This window comes from Triturus cristatus, chromosome 4_1 (genome assembly GCF_964204655.1).
Source record: "Triturus cristatus chromosome 4_1, aTriCri1.1, whole genome shotgun sequence".
NCBI classification, from domain to species: domain Eukaryota; kingdom Metazoa; phylum Chordata; class Amphibia; order Caudata; family Salamandridae; genus Triturus; species Triturus cristatus.
Window position 1 is genome coordinate 1158820727 of NC_140585.1, and position 17886 is coordinate 1158838612.

At 42.5% G+C, this 17886-nt stretch overlaps 1 protein-coding gene across 1 annotated transcript in view; it reads right to left on the reverse strand.

Annotated features, from left to right (window-relative positions):
- The window catches only part of LOC146856248 (uncharacterized), a 209381-nt gene that overhangs the window by 13613 nt on the left and 177882 nt on the right, over positions 1-17886 (reverse strand). Inside the window, exons 21-31 of the mRNA XM_085654317.1 lie at positions 17331-17515; positions 14803-14935; positions 12695-12940; positions 10630-10742; positions 7572-8128; positions 6143-6466; positions 4863-5011; positions 4470-4686; positions 2285-2369; positions 1373-1538; positions 165-469 (exon numbers count right to left, since the gene is read on the reverse strand). Coding sequence (XP_085510443.1) covers positions 165-469; positions 1373-1538; positions 2285-2369; positions 4470-4686; positions 4863-5011; positions 6143-6466; positions 7572-8128; positions 10630-10742; positions 12695-12940; positions 14803-14935; positions 17331-17515 — 2480 coding nt within the window. The remainder of the gene's footprint in view (positions 1-164; positions 470-1372; positions 1539-2284; positions 2370-4469; positions 4687-4862; positions 5012-6142; positions 6467-7571; positions 8129-10629; positions 10743-12694; positions 12941-14802; positions 14936-17330; positions 17516-17886) is intronic.

Genomic DNA, 17886 nt, shown 5'->3' on the forward strand with positions numbered 1-17886 from the left:
TGGTAAGCCCTTAGGTCACAGTACATTCAAATGAAAATATATCTGTAGATAGACTGGCTCCTGCAACTGCAGTAAGGAAGAAAGCCTCCTTATAGTAAACCATCAGATGGGTCAGGTTCAGACCACTTTTCAGGTGAATCAAATTTGGTTTCTTTAATGCTCACCTGAAACACTCCTTGTGCATCTGCTGCCACAGCAGCATGAAGTGGACTGCGGCCGGTGTTGTCTTGGGCATTGGTATCTGCACCGGCATCTAGGAGACGTTTGGCTGCATCCGCACGGGCATAACGGGCTGCAAGGTGGAGGGCCGTTTCCCCTGTGCGATCTGTCTGCGCTCCAAGATTGGCACCTTGACAGATGAGATCCGAGATGATGTTGGCGGATGAATCCTCTGCTTCTTCTTCCTCATTGACATCCACCTCCATCCCACCGCCACAGAAAGAGGCGAGCATCAGTGGTGTGAACCCATCTGCACACAAAGATCATTGTGAGTAAAGACAACAACATAGCTTATGGACACACTAGTCACTTCGCCATGCTTACAACCTTGAATTTACTAAAGCAAAACACACATTAGGTAATGCTGCCCCTCACAGTATCTCCTCTCCTCTAATGCCCAAGAACATAAAGCAGTTCTACATCTCCACCAAGATGGTTGCAGGTAACATGCTCTACCTTGAGATCAATTAACTGTGCCTTTTATTGTACACAAAGTCTCCAGATAGCCTCCATGCTTTACATAGACCAGGAAGGGACATGACTGGAATTAAAGTCAGTCGGAGTGAGATAGTGAGGGCAGAGATATGTGAACTGCAGCACCGTGAGGTGGACTGGGTCTAGGCAATTCAAAAATTGCAATTTGAGGGCAAATCTGAACATTCCAAATAAATGTCCATCAGCTTTCATACATCATACCAATACCACCTCTACATCTGAAACATGTATAATAGAGAGCCTTCGCCACATCTGGTAAGGGCAGTGCCATTTTTGATCAAACAGTCACTGGGGAATCAGCCTTGTCTGAACCCAGTTATCCCACTGGATAAGCAGCTCTGGTGAAGGCCCTCCCACAGGGATCCAGAAATGCCATCAATGCACCACAAAACTGTTCAGCAAAAGTAGATCAATGTACACAATGGCTTTTTCTTTTTTTAAAACAATACTGGGGGGAGGGGGGTCATGGCAGGTTTTACGCTTGAGAAGGGGGTTATCCTAAGTGAACATTCCTAGGACTAGATTGGAGTAGACTTGAACAGCTCTGACATTACATATATAAAGGAAGCTAAAATAAGTACGATGGAATGAATGCTACTGAAAAAAAACCAACAGATTAAATCAAGACTCTGAAATTAAATAAGGCCACAGGACTCACCGGGACCTCGGACGTTCACATCCATGCAACCAGAATCAAATTCACCCTGAGGTGGGGTCAGGGCCATGGATGGTGTCATCCGGATGTCAGCTGCAGCCAGATGATGCGGTGTCCACTGACGGCAATCCACAGGATCCTCTGCTTCGGACAAAAGAGCATCCTCCATCTGGAATCAAAAGCCAGAAAGCCCTCAGTTAGCGGCCTGAGAGCCTCATTCTCCACATCAGTTTCGATGCTGTTATCAGTCCATGGCGACGCATAGCACATGCTCCAAGATAGCTACATCATTGATCTTTCTACCTAGTTTTCCAGCGTAAGTAATGATCGATTTTTCTTCGACCATCTAGAGATTGGAGGACGATGGACGTTGTGGATAGGGAGAGAGCTCTCAACTGACTAGTGACAAGGCACAACTCAGGGGCTTCTATTACATAACCAGTAAAAAGTAATTAAGCCTCTTTGTTTAGTAGAATGCTTCCAAAGAGTAGAAAGATGAAGGAAAATATTTGTACAATCCAGTCCAATCACAAATAGTTATACAATAAACACGCGCGTAATAAAGCGGAGGTTATAAAGGAATTCCTTTCTGAAAGGTCTGGCCTGTGGAACAGTGTGGAGCTGTTCACTTGCCCAGTATAATATAAATAGGTTACTGAGTGACGACAGAGCCCGCTAGTACTTCTGCTCTGGGATGGGAGTACTGAAAAACAGGCAGCACTTGCAGACTAAATTGCAGCAATGTGTTGCAGCGAAAAAGGGAAAGTGACAAAGTAGAGAGGGGGCATGCAGACTTAGGGACAAGTATGACTTGATAAAAAGTTAGCAGCATGCAGTCAAAGTGAGACAATGGAAAGGAGTGCAAGGAGAGCAGTCTTCAAATAACCATAGGTTGACAATATGTCTACATCATACCTTGAGCCTCTTTGCTTCAGGGCAATCTGTGTCGAGCCATTCATCTGAGTGATCACCAATCAGGCTCTCGCCCTTGCAGAGGTCGCTAAAAAGACATTGGGGTTGAAAGTCAGAAATAATCCAGTAGTAATTGCACTATTTTCCTATTCACAATGAACAAGATAGTAGCAAGTGCTATCAGATAGCAACCTTGTAACCTTCCAATGTTTTTAACTGGTAACACTAATAAAATATTCAGTTATGTGTAATGCTTATTCCTTGAAGGATCAACCGCTGAACGGTCCAGGTAAGAGTCCTTTACGCAGCAGTAGTAGATTATTATAAAAAATAATTTATTTAAGCTGCACATTTAAAAACAATATACAGGCTATTGTTCTTTTCAGTCACAGGAGTTCCTCTGAAATTCATCAAATGTCTCCATCTGCGTTTGGGATCCCAAAAAGATTAAATAGATCAAATTTCACTTTTGGAAATAAATCAAAAACATACTGAAAGAAAGCAACATGTTTACACAAAGACTGAGAATTGAACTCAGCCACGATGAAATCTATTGGACAGAACACAGTTCAACTTCGTGTTTTCTATGGTGATAAAGAATCCCTCCATACAATCTGCCAGTTTAAAAGCATTTCTCGCTAAAACAAAAACAAATTCTCTAGGCTCTCTTTGGCTTTTCCTTCCCCCATTTTTTGAAACCAAAAACAACATCTTCCATCTCTCCAACTGCTATGCCAGCTCTGTCCGATCAATGTCAATCTTATGGTGGAAAGAATTATTGGGGCACACACTTTGTGTTGTCTGTCTCACAGATTCTCACATCCTTGAGGAGTGTTATAAAACTCATGAGCTGACCTGTTGTGGATGAAAGCCAGTAGGAGTTTGCCTCAGGGCTAAGTAGGGCCTTTTGGGGAAGAGAAAGAAGCAGACTTCATTTAGCTTCAACTCTATAAAATGGGAAAGGGAGAGAATATTTCTCTATTTCAGCACTCAGTTCTGACTCCTGCCCTCCCTCCTTCCGAATAATGGTGCTATGCCTTTATGCGTATTGTTATGAAGGCCCTGAACAATTTCAAGTGTACCATTTGTCATAGAGGGGCAGTTTGATATTGTATGATGTGGCAGACTGTCATAACTTCAAAGTCAGCAATGTTGAAATTCACAGAGAAAATAAAGAGGAAGGGGAATGCCCCTGTCTTGTGTGCAGGAGGGTCTTCCACAAAGGATGTTCAGCCTCTGCTTCCTAAAGAGGATGATTTTGTTATGATCTCAACACCCACAGCCTCTGCCACAACCACAACCATGCCATGTACTGCATCCAGCATAAAGCCACCTGGTTGTGGATTCTCCTCCTCAAAGAGCATCCCATAGCAACATTTCTCCAGGGAGAAAGATCCTATAGGGAGGTCTCTCCTAAACGCAGGTCCACACTTCGGAACAACATTACACCAAAGCGGGGGAGAAGATGCAGTCATTGCAACCAGTATAGAAAAACTATCCTCTTTCTTAAGAGACCATCCCATCAAGGATCTCACTGGTGGATCTTATAGTGACATCCCATAATGATCTACTGGAAATATGAACATAGACACTTCACTTGCAGCAATGTATTAATTGGTTTCATTAGATCTTTAAGCCAAAGTACCACATAGGACCAATAGTTCCTCAAGTTACGCAGCCATTTGGAACGTACAACATAGGTTTTTCTAACATGGAGGACTCCTGTCAAAGGGTTACCAAAGAGTTGCCATAAAAACAAATATTCTGATCAGAACGATTTAAGAGGATGAAGCAGCAATACAATGGATGCCTAGGGCACAGAGTGAGTTGACCCAAACAAGCGACTTGATCGGATCCATCCACAGCAGCAACTACGGTTTTCTTGTCGTGTGCATATTAGGAAAATGCTAAATTGCAATGTAATGCTTCCTGAACTTAAGGTTAATATGCAGCACTCTGAGGTGGACCAGACCTCTGGAACTTTAACTTACAAGAACTTCATGGAAGTTTTTTTTTTTTCTTGTGTAGAGAATGAAAATCTATCAGAGAACATTTTACTTTTTTTCTAGTGAGACAGCATTTTGAATATGATCTACTGAGTGTATTAAATTAATTGCTATCTTCCCTGTGTAAAAGTACTGCAAAGTTGTTCAACAAAAACTAACTCTTGATCTCCTAGTGTTCTTACTTCAAGCCAAGGGCATCCTGTCCCACAGGTTCACGTCTGTTTTTGTTGCTACTTTCCTTCTTCGGGATGAAGCCTTCTGGAAACCAGAGTGTGCTGTGCTCGCGTTTCCGACGTGCCACCAGCACTCCGAGCAGCAGTATCAGCAGCAGAATCACAGCAGCCACCACAAGCAATGGTAGTAACCGCAAGGGGTCAACGGGGTGTGGGCTCTCATCACCTGTTGGGAGTAGGGAGAATCATCACAATGTTACCGTAAAAAGAAATGCAGTCAGCTAAGTCTGTCCTGCAAAGCAATGATTTGAAAACAAACATACTGAATAATACACAATATCAAAAGACACTGCACATCATGTCTCCAATTCACCTTCACACAAGCGCATCCCATATACTCACCCCAGACTGCCTTGATGGGGTAGGGGACATTCAGCCTCTCCACCGCTGAGAGCGCTGCTAGGTAATCAGCAGCACTCTTCGCATCAGGGAAGCATTTATCAGATTCCTGGAAGCACAGGCGATTGTCAATCTCCAGACTCACTTTGGACCTAGGAGGAGAATAAAAATAAAGAGTACACCATAAACCAGTAAGATCAGAGCTCCAAAACAACTGTAACAAGCAGGTATAACCAACAAAGAACGGCGAGCCAGGAGGGGTAATGACTTGCAAATATCAGTTGTGGATTCAGTGTACTGTGGAAGAGTGTCTTAGAGATAGCAGTAGTGCTAATTTACCTCCAAGGTGTGTGGCCAAACATTGTGGTTTTGAGGCTCAAACCACCCAATACTATTTGCAATCTAGACCAATCTTGCGACTGGCACATCCTCCAGCACTTGGTTCTAGATTATCCCATTATAACAAGTCCTATAAAGGGTCCAACACTCTTTAAGGTCGAAAAATGTTAAACTGACATTTATAAAGTCTAAATACCATTATTTTTATAATTGCAAAAATAGAGGTCCATAGAATATTTCAATGATCAGATCACTTCTGGTGGCAGATTAAAATGACCCAAGTTTTCTGCACCAGTTCAATGAGTAACCCTCCACACTAGCTATGTCATCATTTCAAAAACTCTTTTTGTAAGAAGTCCCACTGATAATAGTGATGAAAAATGTAACCAAACAACCCAGTGTGCCATAAGCCAACATAAGTATATTGGCAAGTTTGCTCTTCTACAAAGTGCTTAGTTTTTTTTGGAGTTCTTTTCTGGAATGTTCTATCAAGTGGATTCTAATCACATCTGCTTGTGTAGGGTGCCAAAACGGCACAGTTGTATTTCACTCATGACCACCAAAAATTTACTTCTTGGCGCCTGAAGACTTTTTTTGATAAACAAGTTTTATTGTTTTGAGAAAGATTACGTACCAAACAAAGAAAAAGAAGATCAGCAAAAGCACGGAGCACAATAAATCATGAACATTCACAGGAGCATGACGGCGCTTGAAGACTTATCAACTAACAAGCGTATCCAAGGCTGAGATTTTGTGGCAGGTGTAGCATGGAAATGGTCATTTATCTGATTTTTAATCATAAACACTTCTTTTACCAAAACAACCAATTAGCCATCAAGAGGAGTCTAAAGCCAAGCTATTTAACAGATCAAGTAAGTATTGAGAGGACTATTTAAGGATGCCAATACAGAGGCCTGAGAACAGACTCAGAACCGCACACTTACCCTATGATTTCTTTTTCCAGCTCCCTCTTTTGAAGACGGGAATCACTGCGATAGTAAGGATAGATCATGTAATCGCCATTCTTGTCAACGCGAAAACGGAGAGAGGTGTGCAAGACAGCGCCGAGCTTCTGCAAAAAGGCATTGCTGGTACGTAGAATCTCCTCTGGTGGAAGCAACACAACAATAATTAGGATACCATCGGCCAGACGCTCGGGGACCTTTGCAGCACAGTCCAGCCCATCCCAGCCACACTCCTCAGTGTTACAGCCCTGGTCGCAGTGTCCATCTTTGAAGTGGTTGATGCAGTATTGTTCATATATGGGCCTATGAAAAGGGAAATAAAGACCGCAGTAAATAAAGGTAAGCGAAAAAAGGTAGTGTGAAAAATGAGGTGACAACAGAGAGCATGTTTGTCAAAGGTGCGGACAAGAGGAGCACTGAATACACAGAAGCTAGCATACTGGGAAAACATTTCATAATTATTTTTTTTAATGTATTTGGTTTTCTTCTAGTTATCATCTAAGTCTGTTTTCAAAGCCTGTGCAAGAGACTGGTCTATGTTTTACTTTATACGTAAAACACTGCTTGTGTTACACCATACTTAATTAGATCACGAGCCACATAATATTCAAGTTCATGTGCAATAATTCAGTGCTTATAAAGGGTATCCCACCACCACAAAGTCTACCCACAACTTGCCAATGAGCTAATTTCAAGTGGAATGTGCTACAATTATAAGCAATATATATTTAGGGAGTGGTGTAAACCAGACGATTTAACGTAGCCCACACTTCTCCATTAACTGCTATAGTTATGTGTAGACTCAGACTTTTATATGAAGACCCTGCCCTCTAATTTTACCACCACCCTGTATTACAATGCTCCATGTGAGATACCCTCCACTTGTTGGAGTGACAGGAGAGTTACCACATGGCAACTACAGCTGTACCTGTTGCTAAAGCAGCCTGAATGTACCATATGCCCACTACTGCTAAGGTTAATGCCGCAGCCTGGTGGTGCTTACTCGTTACTTCAACCAGAAGCACAGTCACTGCTACAACATTGCCGGCATCACTGCGGAAATTGGAGACCCATGCTGAAAGTTTCCACATGCCAACTAACACTACGCCGCTCAGGCATCCTAAGGGTTGCCCATGCTCATTACTGCCTATCCAGTGACCACGTTTCTGACTGTGGCACCAAAATACTATTTTGGGCGTCTGATCAAGCTGATGCAAGTTGCCATTATAAAACCTAAGTACACTTAAGATTAGCATTTCACATACCACAGTACATACACTATGCCAACTGCGGATGTGGTCTGAGGTGCCACATGCTCACTACCCCACCTGTTTCTAAGGCAGCCGCTTATTGTGCTGCTGTACTGAGCCACATGTTATTGTGCGATGATGCACAGGTTGACCCTTACGTGCAACTCTTCTCTTGGCTCTTGCAGTCGAAGTTGTCATACAAACATTCCGGAGTGTTGCACAGCTCGTCACACTGGCTATTGTTAAACAAGCGCCAGCACTGACGAGTCTCACAATTCTTCCATGGGTCATCCACAGATAGGGAACAGTCCCCACCATCCCACTGGCAGGACTGCACGTTGCACTCTTTGTCACAATAAGAGTCTCCAGCCTTGGCCCGACAGTCCTCTCGTGGACACCGCTGCTCATGGACAGGTGGCTCTGTTTGGCGTGGGATGGATAAGCGTGTCCTCTTTTCGCACCTCATCCCTGTGAAGTCCTGTAGGCACAAGCAGTGGAAATATGGGAAGCGAGACATCTCCTTACAGGTGCCACCATTGTGACAGGTTACAGTGGCACAACTGCTGTTGCTACGGATGTGGCAGCTAGAGCCGGTGAATCCAGGCGGGCAACTGCACCGTGCACCCAGGGAGGTCTGCAAACAGGTGCCTCCATTGAAGCAAGTAAGTTCGTGGCAGCTTAGTAGGTTTCTCTCACAGTTGGGTCCGGAATAGCTCTGAAAAGAAAAACAGGATTCAAAATGATTGACAAAGGCGAAAAGCTTGTGAATAACTATTGGCAAATTAGATAAGCATGCATACTGGAAAAAGCTCTACTATCCAAGTCGAACATCATGCCTCTAAGACAACCCCCACCTGAAGGCCCCCACTCTTTCCCGGCATCAGTGATGTACACCAAAAAATAAACATTACTAGAGACAATGCTGTCCGACAGGCCATAAATGCCATTGAGGCAGAGTCACAACTGGCACAGGTCAATAAGGAAAATTGATTAATTCCACCTTAGACGTTTTATTAAAATTTGCAAGCAATTAATATTTCCCCCAAAACGTGGACTAATCTTCAGAACGGAAAAGATGCCTTTTCCAGCTTTACCTTTAGAATAGCCAACTTAGAGAAAAAAACTCAACTCAAAACCTATGCTTATTTTGCCATTTTAGAAACCCTCGATCCACATAGGATCTCTAAACCAAGCAGACCGATGCGCTGGGTGCCCTTAGTAAAGAAAGGAGATGCCACCATTTAGGACAGCAAGGCTGCTCCAGGAATTCTCAATGCAATCCAGTGTTAACATCAGGAATACATGATTTTGCTTTCGTTTACAGCAAATCCAGGATTTCTTTGGGAATGTGGAAGTGTTGCTTTCAATAAAATTCCATATCCATGAGAGGTTTTAGATTACCGGTACATAGCATTTCTGACCCATTGATGGATCCTTCATAAATTTTATTCAAAAGCAATCCATACATTAACACACTCAATCGTAAACAAGGTAGGGGAAAACCTGTCTTAGTCAAGGCAGTAGAGCCCTGTTAAAGTATGGGCAAACCTTGAGATGACTGGTCTGTGAACTTTTTTTGTTTAAGTTCACCTGGAGCTGCCTTCAGTGTGCGAGAATGTTGTGAAAGTAGTATACAAGTCTCTTCATATCTGGCGGAAATTGAAATGCACAGCACTCTCATAACTGTTTAAAAGCCAAAATCTATGCAATAGCTTAATAGTTTACAAAGATGGTGAAACTGTGTGGCCTGTGCTGGACATGTGGGAGGCATTTTGTGTAATGTGTTTGTAGGTGCGTGCATCAGGTGTTTTGGCTGTCATATGGGGGGGTGTGTGTCTGTCTGTCTCTCTTCAGTGCCTAATACACTAAGATGCGACAGGAAAGCCTAGTATTTGGCCTGTAAGTATTGTTCGTGGTAAGTGAAATGTTGTCTTATGTCATATTGCCTTTAAGCTGTAACTGTTTATATGTGGGACTGTCTGTGCTAGGTTTGGTGTGTTTGAGATGCTCTTCTGTCTGGTGAATGTGTGTAGCGTCTATATGAAGCAAGTACTGTTGGAATAACTGTGCTAGCAAACAGCATGGCATATTTGCTGTGCTGAATATACTTGTGTGTAAACTTTGCATTACTTAGATGAGATTATAACAAGCATGGAGGGACACCTGTTAACACCTTATCAGATTTCTCAAATGTGGAAAGGGTAGATGAAACAAGAACTGAAGAGCAAACACCCAAGGACACGTAATAGTTGCAACTGTACTGGAACACAGCATGCCCATGGCATCGTTCAGAGACTTCAGTCTTCAGGACAAAATGCTTGATGGGGATGGATTCTTCAGTACCGAATAGGCTTAAAGTCAGCTCCTACTTTCAGATTTAGCTCAGAGTTACTCCAGGCAGGGGGCATTTTAGCAGTGTACTTGATACTGGACTATTCCTTCCTGGTGCTATTACAGTATGTAACCCTGGAGCCTCAAGATACCTAGACCATCTCTGTTTGCTAGCCACTAAAGGGTATTCTTCTAAAGCTACGTCCTCATCCCACTGTCTGACTTCAGTGCAGGCAAATTATGCAAACTGGAAAGTCGCCTTGTCTGGGCCTGTGCACTTGTCAGAGTGCTGCCATGCGGTCTAGGAAAACAGCATAGAAAAAGCAATTGTGGGAAAGAAGAAGTTTAAAGCAATTTCTCTTTTCAAAATGGTCAAGAAATGTGAGGAAGGCATATGCTCTAAAAAACAGATGCTTAATACTGAAAAAGATAAGAAGGCAAGGCCTACGGTTCAGATATTCTTCTTCACAGAATGGAAAAACTAAGTGGGGCAATCAGAGATGGAATTACACTTGAGGACTCTGGGGCAGCTTGGCTTCCATAAAGTTTCAGTCTAATGCCTTAACGTGGACAAACACCAATGGATAAACCATGGATAACTAAACGATCAAGACTTTTAGTCTCCAGCATTTTCTTTGTTGTTTCCTTTTAAAGTGGGTTCATTGCAAAAAAATTAAACTAAAAAAATGCAGTTGTGCTTGCAAGTTGTATTTTTGTTCAAATAGACTATTTAATAAAACAAAAAATAAGTTTGCATATTTGATCAAGCCAGGAAAAAGTGTATGATACAGAGGTTCACAAACACTCAGCCACTGTTATGAATAATGCACTTTTCAGTGGCAACACCCTTGTATGCCATCGCCCCATTCACAATATTTCACATACCGGTGGGCATCGACAGGTATAACCTAGTGGCATGTTCACCGTCACCTGGCAGATGCCTCCGTTCTGGCAAGGTTGAGATTCACATGTGTTCACAGCACTCTGGCATCGCCGACCTGTAGAACGGGAAACAAGAACAGATGGAGGGCAGTATTTAGAAAGCAGGTTGTTCCTACTGTTACATGGTTTTCCCTCTGGACAAGTCCTTTAAGGGTCACCCTTATAAAATCTTCACCATTTCTTTTTCTCCTGCCTCACCCACTCCAAAAGTTTCCTTTATTATTGGGGTGGGACACAGCAAGCAGGGAAGCTGTGCCGATACTAGGTTTGGTGTAGGTATGGGACCTTTGATGAAAGGGTGACTACAAGGCCTCCCTCTCATGCCCCGTGGGAGCTGGTGCCCCCTTTGAAATTGGGTAATTCCCTAATAATGCTGAGGCAAGTATATGCCTTTCTTTAAATTTCTCACATGCAAATAGCATGCGCATGTCAATCACGTCTTCGGGGGAGTGACTTCTTCGCTACCCACCCTGACGAAAGCCCAGGACCTCTCACAGGCCGATAGGACAGGGCTGAAACATGTTGGTGAGTTATGGCCATAGTAACTTTACATCCTTTTAGCCCCTTATACATTTTTAACCTGCCCTCCCACCCCACTAATAAAAGAAACTTTTGGAGTGGGTGAGGAATTTTATCTTTAAAGTTACGCCCCCATACACCCAATCTTCATAAGTGCTCCCTGGAATACGGTTGAGCCCAACCCGACCTTTAGGAGTTGGGGTGAACCCGATGATGAAGCATGTCACTATTAGAGTGAGTGAGGGTTGTGTAAAGAAAAGGGTTTCTTTCCCTTCCCACCCACAATGTGGGTGTGCTGCCATCTGGAGTACAGACTATTCCCCATCTTTCGCTGTTTCCAAAGGAGCCATCTTGGTTCCAGAGGGGATATGTTTGTGTCTTTGAAGTAGAAGCCTCTGCATAAGAACTTACGAAGAAAAAAACAGACCGGCCTGGGAACTAAGGTATCTGGCATCTATGCCCCAGGACAATATTATTCGGAGGGGACAGGATGAGTTCAGAGCCATTGAAAAGGATTCTGTAAAGCATGTGAATCTATAACAGATTCATTCTTACCATAAATATCAGTGCTTTATAGCTGTATGGTAGAACATCCCAGCCATTAAATGACAACGGCCTTTAAAAGAAAGCAGCTTTACAAAATATGAACAAGTGTATCTTTGGGGTGGGTGTGTGTGGGGGGGGGGGGGGGGGGGGGAAGGGATTAGAAGATATCCCCAGGAAAGCTCCCAACATTTAAAGGAATAAAAGTTTTGGTTAATTAAGTGCTTGAATAAATTCTGGAGCACTTGGAAATAAAAACGTATTTTCTGTTTACCATAACAAAATTTCTATAAAGTGTCGATGTCCCCATTCTGATCTGTTCTTAGGAGTCCCCCTGTATGTTGCCACAGCAAAAGAGTGAAACCTGAATAACTAGATGCTCATTACCATCAGGCAGAGAAAGATACACAGGAGGAAGGCACGGCTACCTATGGGTTTGGATTTCTGCTATAGTTGTGGCAAAGTCTTTCTGGCTGTTCTCCTGAGGGCAAGAACGTTGCAAGGGCATAAAACTATATGTGGGTTTAACACTATTCACCTAAACACACGTAGGAGCGAGGGTGCGAGAGCATTAATGCAGATAATCCCAAGCTGAAACAGGTTAACCTTTTGTCCTTCTCTCATCAAAGTAACGCCCACACCTTTCAACTATCTATATGTTCCTAAACTCTCAATTCCTACACCTGAAGTCCTCTACATCTTTGCATCAAGTCAGGTACCTTCCATATAGATGTCCAAAACCATCAACATGAATTCAAAAACCATGATCAGGTTTTCAATGTCACAACACAAACTACCTTTCCTCTCCATAAAGAGATCCCTGTGTCTCAATGCACACCTGTCATTCTGAAATCACTTCACTACATTAGTATCAGCTTCAAAATCTGCCCCTTTTGACCGTGCACATTAGACACTGGAAACCCAGATGTAGTTTTCTGTTGCTCACCTGCGTATCCCTGCTTGCAAACACACTGATAGTCATTGGAGAGTTGAATGCAATCCAACATATTCTGTTGATGGCAGGGGTTTGAAAGACACTCGTTGATGTCCCCTTCGCACCGCTCGCCAGTGTATCCGGGTGGACAATTGCAACGGTAACCACCAACCTTGTCCACACAGGTGCCATTGTTGAGGCATTTTGGGGTGCGGCTGCTGGGGGCACAGTCATCTTCATTGATTTCACAGAGGACTCCTGCAGCAAGATAGAAAACATTTTAGCCACAAGTAGATGATCTGAACTCTCTTTAATGTGCCTGCATATTATATGCACAGCTGAAAGTGAATGGTGAATTCATTTTTATAAACAGCAGCTGCAGCAATCACATCAGCTTACAAACCATGGTGAATCACAGAGCAAACAAGTCAGAGTATGCACATGGTCTCAATACTCTGAAGAGGCCTTCCATTGCCACTTGCTAAAGTGAAACTCGAATCAAATGTATTTCGGGCTCTAGGCTTATTATATAATTGTTCAAAAAAAAAAAATACAAGCACAATGTTCACATACCACATAAAAAAACAGTCACAAAGGCATCTCGTACCCTATCTGCACTAGAGGACAAAAATACCCTAGCTAAAAGATCGCATGGCTGGATGGTCTTACATACTTACAACAACCCAACACCTCAACCACACTTGAAAGTGGGCTTGAAAACTATTGTAAAGGAAAAATTCCTCAGACTAAGACTGGGTGCAGGCCCTTTCAATCAATTCTTGCCTCCCTGGGAGAGAAAGGATGAAAACGATCAATGCCGGCTATGTAGCAGCGGTACAGAAGACGCAATTCACATTATATGCATTTGTAAAAAGTTAAAAGACATCAGGAGCATCCTATTAAAACCCGTCTTTAAACAACATGGAGCCAGAACATGGAGACAAGCACTAATGTTGTGCTTTAACCCCGCCTGGGTTCAGCTAAATTGTAGGTTAATTAAATTTCTTGACATTACCGCAAAGAGACTAAAAGAAACCCGGATCGAATTGCTGAAAGACCAAGTTTAGATGAAATCCTGACTAAATCACCTTCAGCTATATTTGCTATAATAACAACAGCTAACTTTCGCAAAATTGTGTTAATTATTTTATTGATTGTGATAAAAAATGTTTTTATTGTACATAGTGATTTTAGTATGAAAGGAGTGGAATTTTACCTCTGTATATGCAAAGGTTTTAATTAATCATGCATAATAAATAAACTAAACTAAACATACCACATGAAGGAGGAGTGGCGCAAGAAGAAATTCATACTGCCAAATACATTCTTAGACAATACCCCCAACCAACACATTTATTTCATCGAAATACCTCTAAAAGTGCATGATACCCTTGCTCGGAATACAGAAGACAAATACCACACAGCTACTTGCTCCAGTTTTCAATCACTCATGTACTGTTCCCTAAAAATAGCTTTTCAAAAACGTCCTTCATAAACTCATGAGGAGTTCAGATGAGCGGTCACCACCTCCAAAACACTTTAGTCTGGACTTTGAAACAGATGCACGCACACGCCGCCGGTTACCCCGCCGTTATTATGGAAACAAACAGTATATGAGATTCCTCTTTTGAACATTGGACTGATGAACTGATTATCAACTGTGAAAACATACTGCGATTCTTATGAGCCCTGAAGAAGTCTCTCTGAGACGAAACGAGTCAGCTATGGTCCTTGGAATTTTAATGTACATTTAATAAAAAATAACTTGGAACAAAAAGAAAACATTTGGAATCCGGAAATCTTTTTATGTGCTCACTGCTTTGAACTTTCTTTGATTGTACACTGTTGAGTGCTGAACCAATTGCTTTGACTTTAGTGAAAACCCTTGGAGCTGCGGTTTTTCCTGTATAGTTAGCCACCCAGTTTGAAATGTAAATTCATTCTTAGAAGCAAGTGGCTTGTTCCACTTAAAAAAAAAAAAAAATTGGCCACTCTGGGCACAAGAATGTGCTGCAGACTTGCAAATCACTACGATAAAACATGGTAAAAGAAAGGCATATGTATTTTGCCATGTGGCTTTAACAAAGAACATTATTGCTGTCAGAGAAATGTAATCTTACCCAGAGTTCCTGGTGGGCAGGAACACATATAACGCCCAATCAAGTCAACACAGGTGCCTCCATTCTGGCAAGGATGGGACTGGCATTCATCAATGTCATATTCACAGTTCTTGCCCTCAAACCCTGGTGGACACTGGTAAAAAAGCAAGTATATGTGAGCATTTTAGTCTGAAGCAGAAAAAATAGTCCCAAACTCAGTCAACACCCACACCAAAGCTAGAAATAAGGACACTGCTAAGCCATCTAGTTCAGCCAAGGACCCAGACAGTAACAATTCAAACAACAAGGACACCAGCAGGAAGAAAAGAGCAGAAAAAGGCATAACAGAGGACAGAAAAACGAGCAGAAAAGGCTAAGAAGAACAGAAGGGGGCAAAACAGAAAAACAAGCAGAAAAAGGCAAAACAGAGCAAGAAATGAGCAGAGGAGGCACAAAGAGGGCAGCAGGTCAACACGCAGCAGAGGGTAGCGGACTATGGGCAAGCTGGACCGGAGAACTGTCGCAGGGGGAGCCATCATGAGGACCAGCTTAATGGGGTGTACTGCGGCCACCGTTAAGTAGGTCCTGTGGGAGGGTGGGGCGCTGGGTGGTGGGAGGAAGAAAACAGCGGGAGAAAGGAAACGGCAGGAAGAGGAAAGAAACAAGCAGAAAAAGCCAAAACAGAGGGCAGAAAAAGTAGCAGAAAGGCAAAACATAGGACAAAAAAAAAAAAGCAGAATATGCTAAACAGGACAAAAAAAATGAGCAGTAAAGGCAAAACAGAGCAAAAAAGAGCAGTAAAGGCAAAACGGAGGGCAGAAAAAGGCAAAACAGAGGGGAAAATGAGCAGAAAATAGAAACTGAGCAAGAAACTAGCAGAGGAGGCACAGATGGCAGCAGGCAGTCAGGAAGCAGAGGGTGGTGGACTGCAGGCAAGCTGGACAGGAGAACTGTCGCAGAGGGAGCTTGCACGAGGACCTGCTGTACATCAGAAAAAACCAATGAAGCCTAGTGCCTTTAATGTGCTTACATCTTGAAGGGTTCCTTGATTTTAAGCATGGAGGGTGAAGAGGGTAACAGTGGATAACACAGTGTATGTAACAGAAATATTTGTGGCACATTCAGCGGATACCTTTCACTGTTTCTTTACGTACGGTACAATGGTGTGTTCAGCTTTCAGAAGCGGCAGAGGAGTATATTTTTTATTAGAAAAAGCAATAATGAGGTAAAGAAATCAGCCAGACTATTGTAGGGAAGGGTGACCAATTATATTATGAAAATTAATGCCCCTGCATGTGGCAGTACAGGGCGTCCTCGTATTAATGCAGTGGACCATTATACATAGAGTATTCTGAGATAATTTTATGCAGGGTATAGCATTACTCTTCAGCCCTGAGAAACAACTCAAAGAGCTGGAGATTGAGAATCAGCTATCAATTTAAAAAAAAAAAAAAATCAGCCTACAGCTGCCCACAGAACCAGTGAAAAACTCACAATCTAATACATTAAATTGCAGCTAGAAATGAAGTGAAGGGGAAAAAGTATTATGGCAGTCAGGCTTGCACTGAGTTTTGCCTGAGGGGATAATTAAAGTTTCAAGGAGCAAGTATTTCACACAAACACTGCAGAAAGAAGGTTGAACTAGTTTAACTCAAACTGCAGGTGTAAAGAAAAGGCAGTCTTCAGCCAAAGATCTGACTGAATGTGATTGATGGTGCTAGAGTTGGGCCTCAATAGCCCAGAATCACAGCACACACCTGAAGAAAAATAGGAGACAGGCCAAAGCTTTACAAATACACCACCAAATACAGATGTCTTTTTGGATTGAAATCATATTTGTTAAACAGAAATTATGTAATAATGCATGGCATGTAAAATCTTACAGTTTGAACCACCAGCAGTCAGACAGGAGTCCTTGAGTGAACCCAAGATCAAGAAAGCCAAGACGAAACGTGCACTGATCAACAAAAGCGTGTAAAGTAACTGAACCCAGCTGCTGTACTGCATTCTGCGATGCCCCCTCTGGGAGGAAAGCACATCATTTTAAAAACTCCGCTCTCTACTTTCTAAAGGAGGGAACGTTTAAAATTTCTTTTTTTTATAATCCGGCCAATAAAAAAGAGTTCATCTGCAAGGTGGTAAAAAAAAAAAAATCAAGGGAAAAGAAGCATAAAATGCGCTCTGCTGGAACAAGTCTGGCCTTTTTGGTAGCCACACAAGAGATTGGAAAGCGGTAAATTAAGGCAAACTACTAAAAAGCACAACCTTGTACTAAGGAGCCAAAGCTGGGTTTAAAATATAACATTTTGTGGCAAATTTAGAAAAGTTCCAGATGTTATTGGAGCTATATTAATTGCATGTCTTCTGTTTGACTTTGATACTTCCTTTCATTTAGGGGATGTCTATGTGTGTTCTAGATTCATCAAAGGAACTTTTATCTAAATCAACTCAAACAGCACTCTATAAATGTAAACAAAGCATGTTTTTTTCTGTGTGTTAGCAATTTACAATGACCCGAATTCGCCCTTGGACTAGACTGTCCATCTCACCTCACATACGTAGCCTCCTACATAGCTGTGACATTTGGCTCCATTATGACACTGGTTCGGCTGGCACTGGTCCACTTCGGTCTCGCAGTAGCTGCCTGTGTAACCACCCATGCAGATGCACTGGTGCGTGCTCCCAGCATTGATGCAAGAGCCTCCGTGTTCACACAGATTTTCCATGCTCACCCCTACAGCACAGGGAGAAGGGTATGATGAGCAACAGTCAAAGTACTGAGCGCCAAACAATCACACTAACTTCTGAGATGGATTCTCCACCATCCCAAGCCATCATTCAGAAAAAGAACAAAGCCCAAATTACACAGGACCTATCAGGACTTCTAAAGCTAACCAGAGCACTTTCATCATTAGACTTGGTGTCTCAAAAGATTCAGTATTTAAACGAAAACAGATCAACTATCGGTAGAAAAAACAAGCAATAAACCCTCATGCTGTGTGGTCTTCGGAATTCCAGCTAATATGAACTATGTCTCCTGGTGCTATTTTCCATTACTGGCCAATAATCAACTGTGAGCTAGGTTTCAATCAGAGTAGACGTACC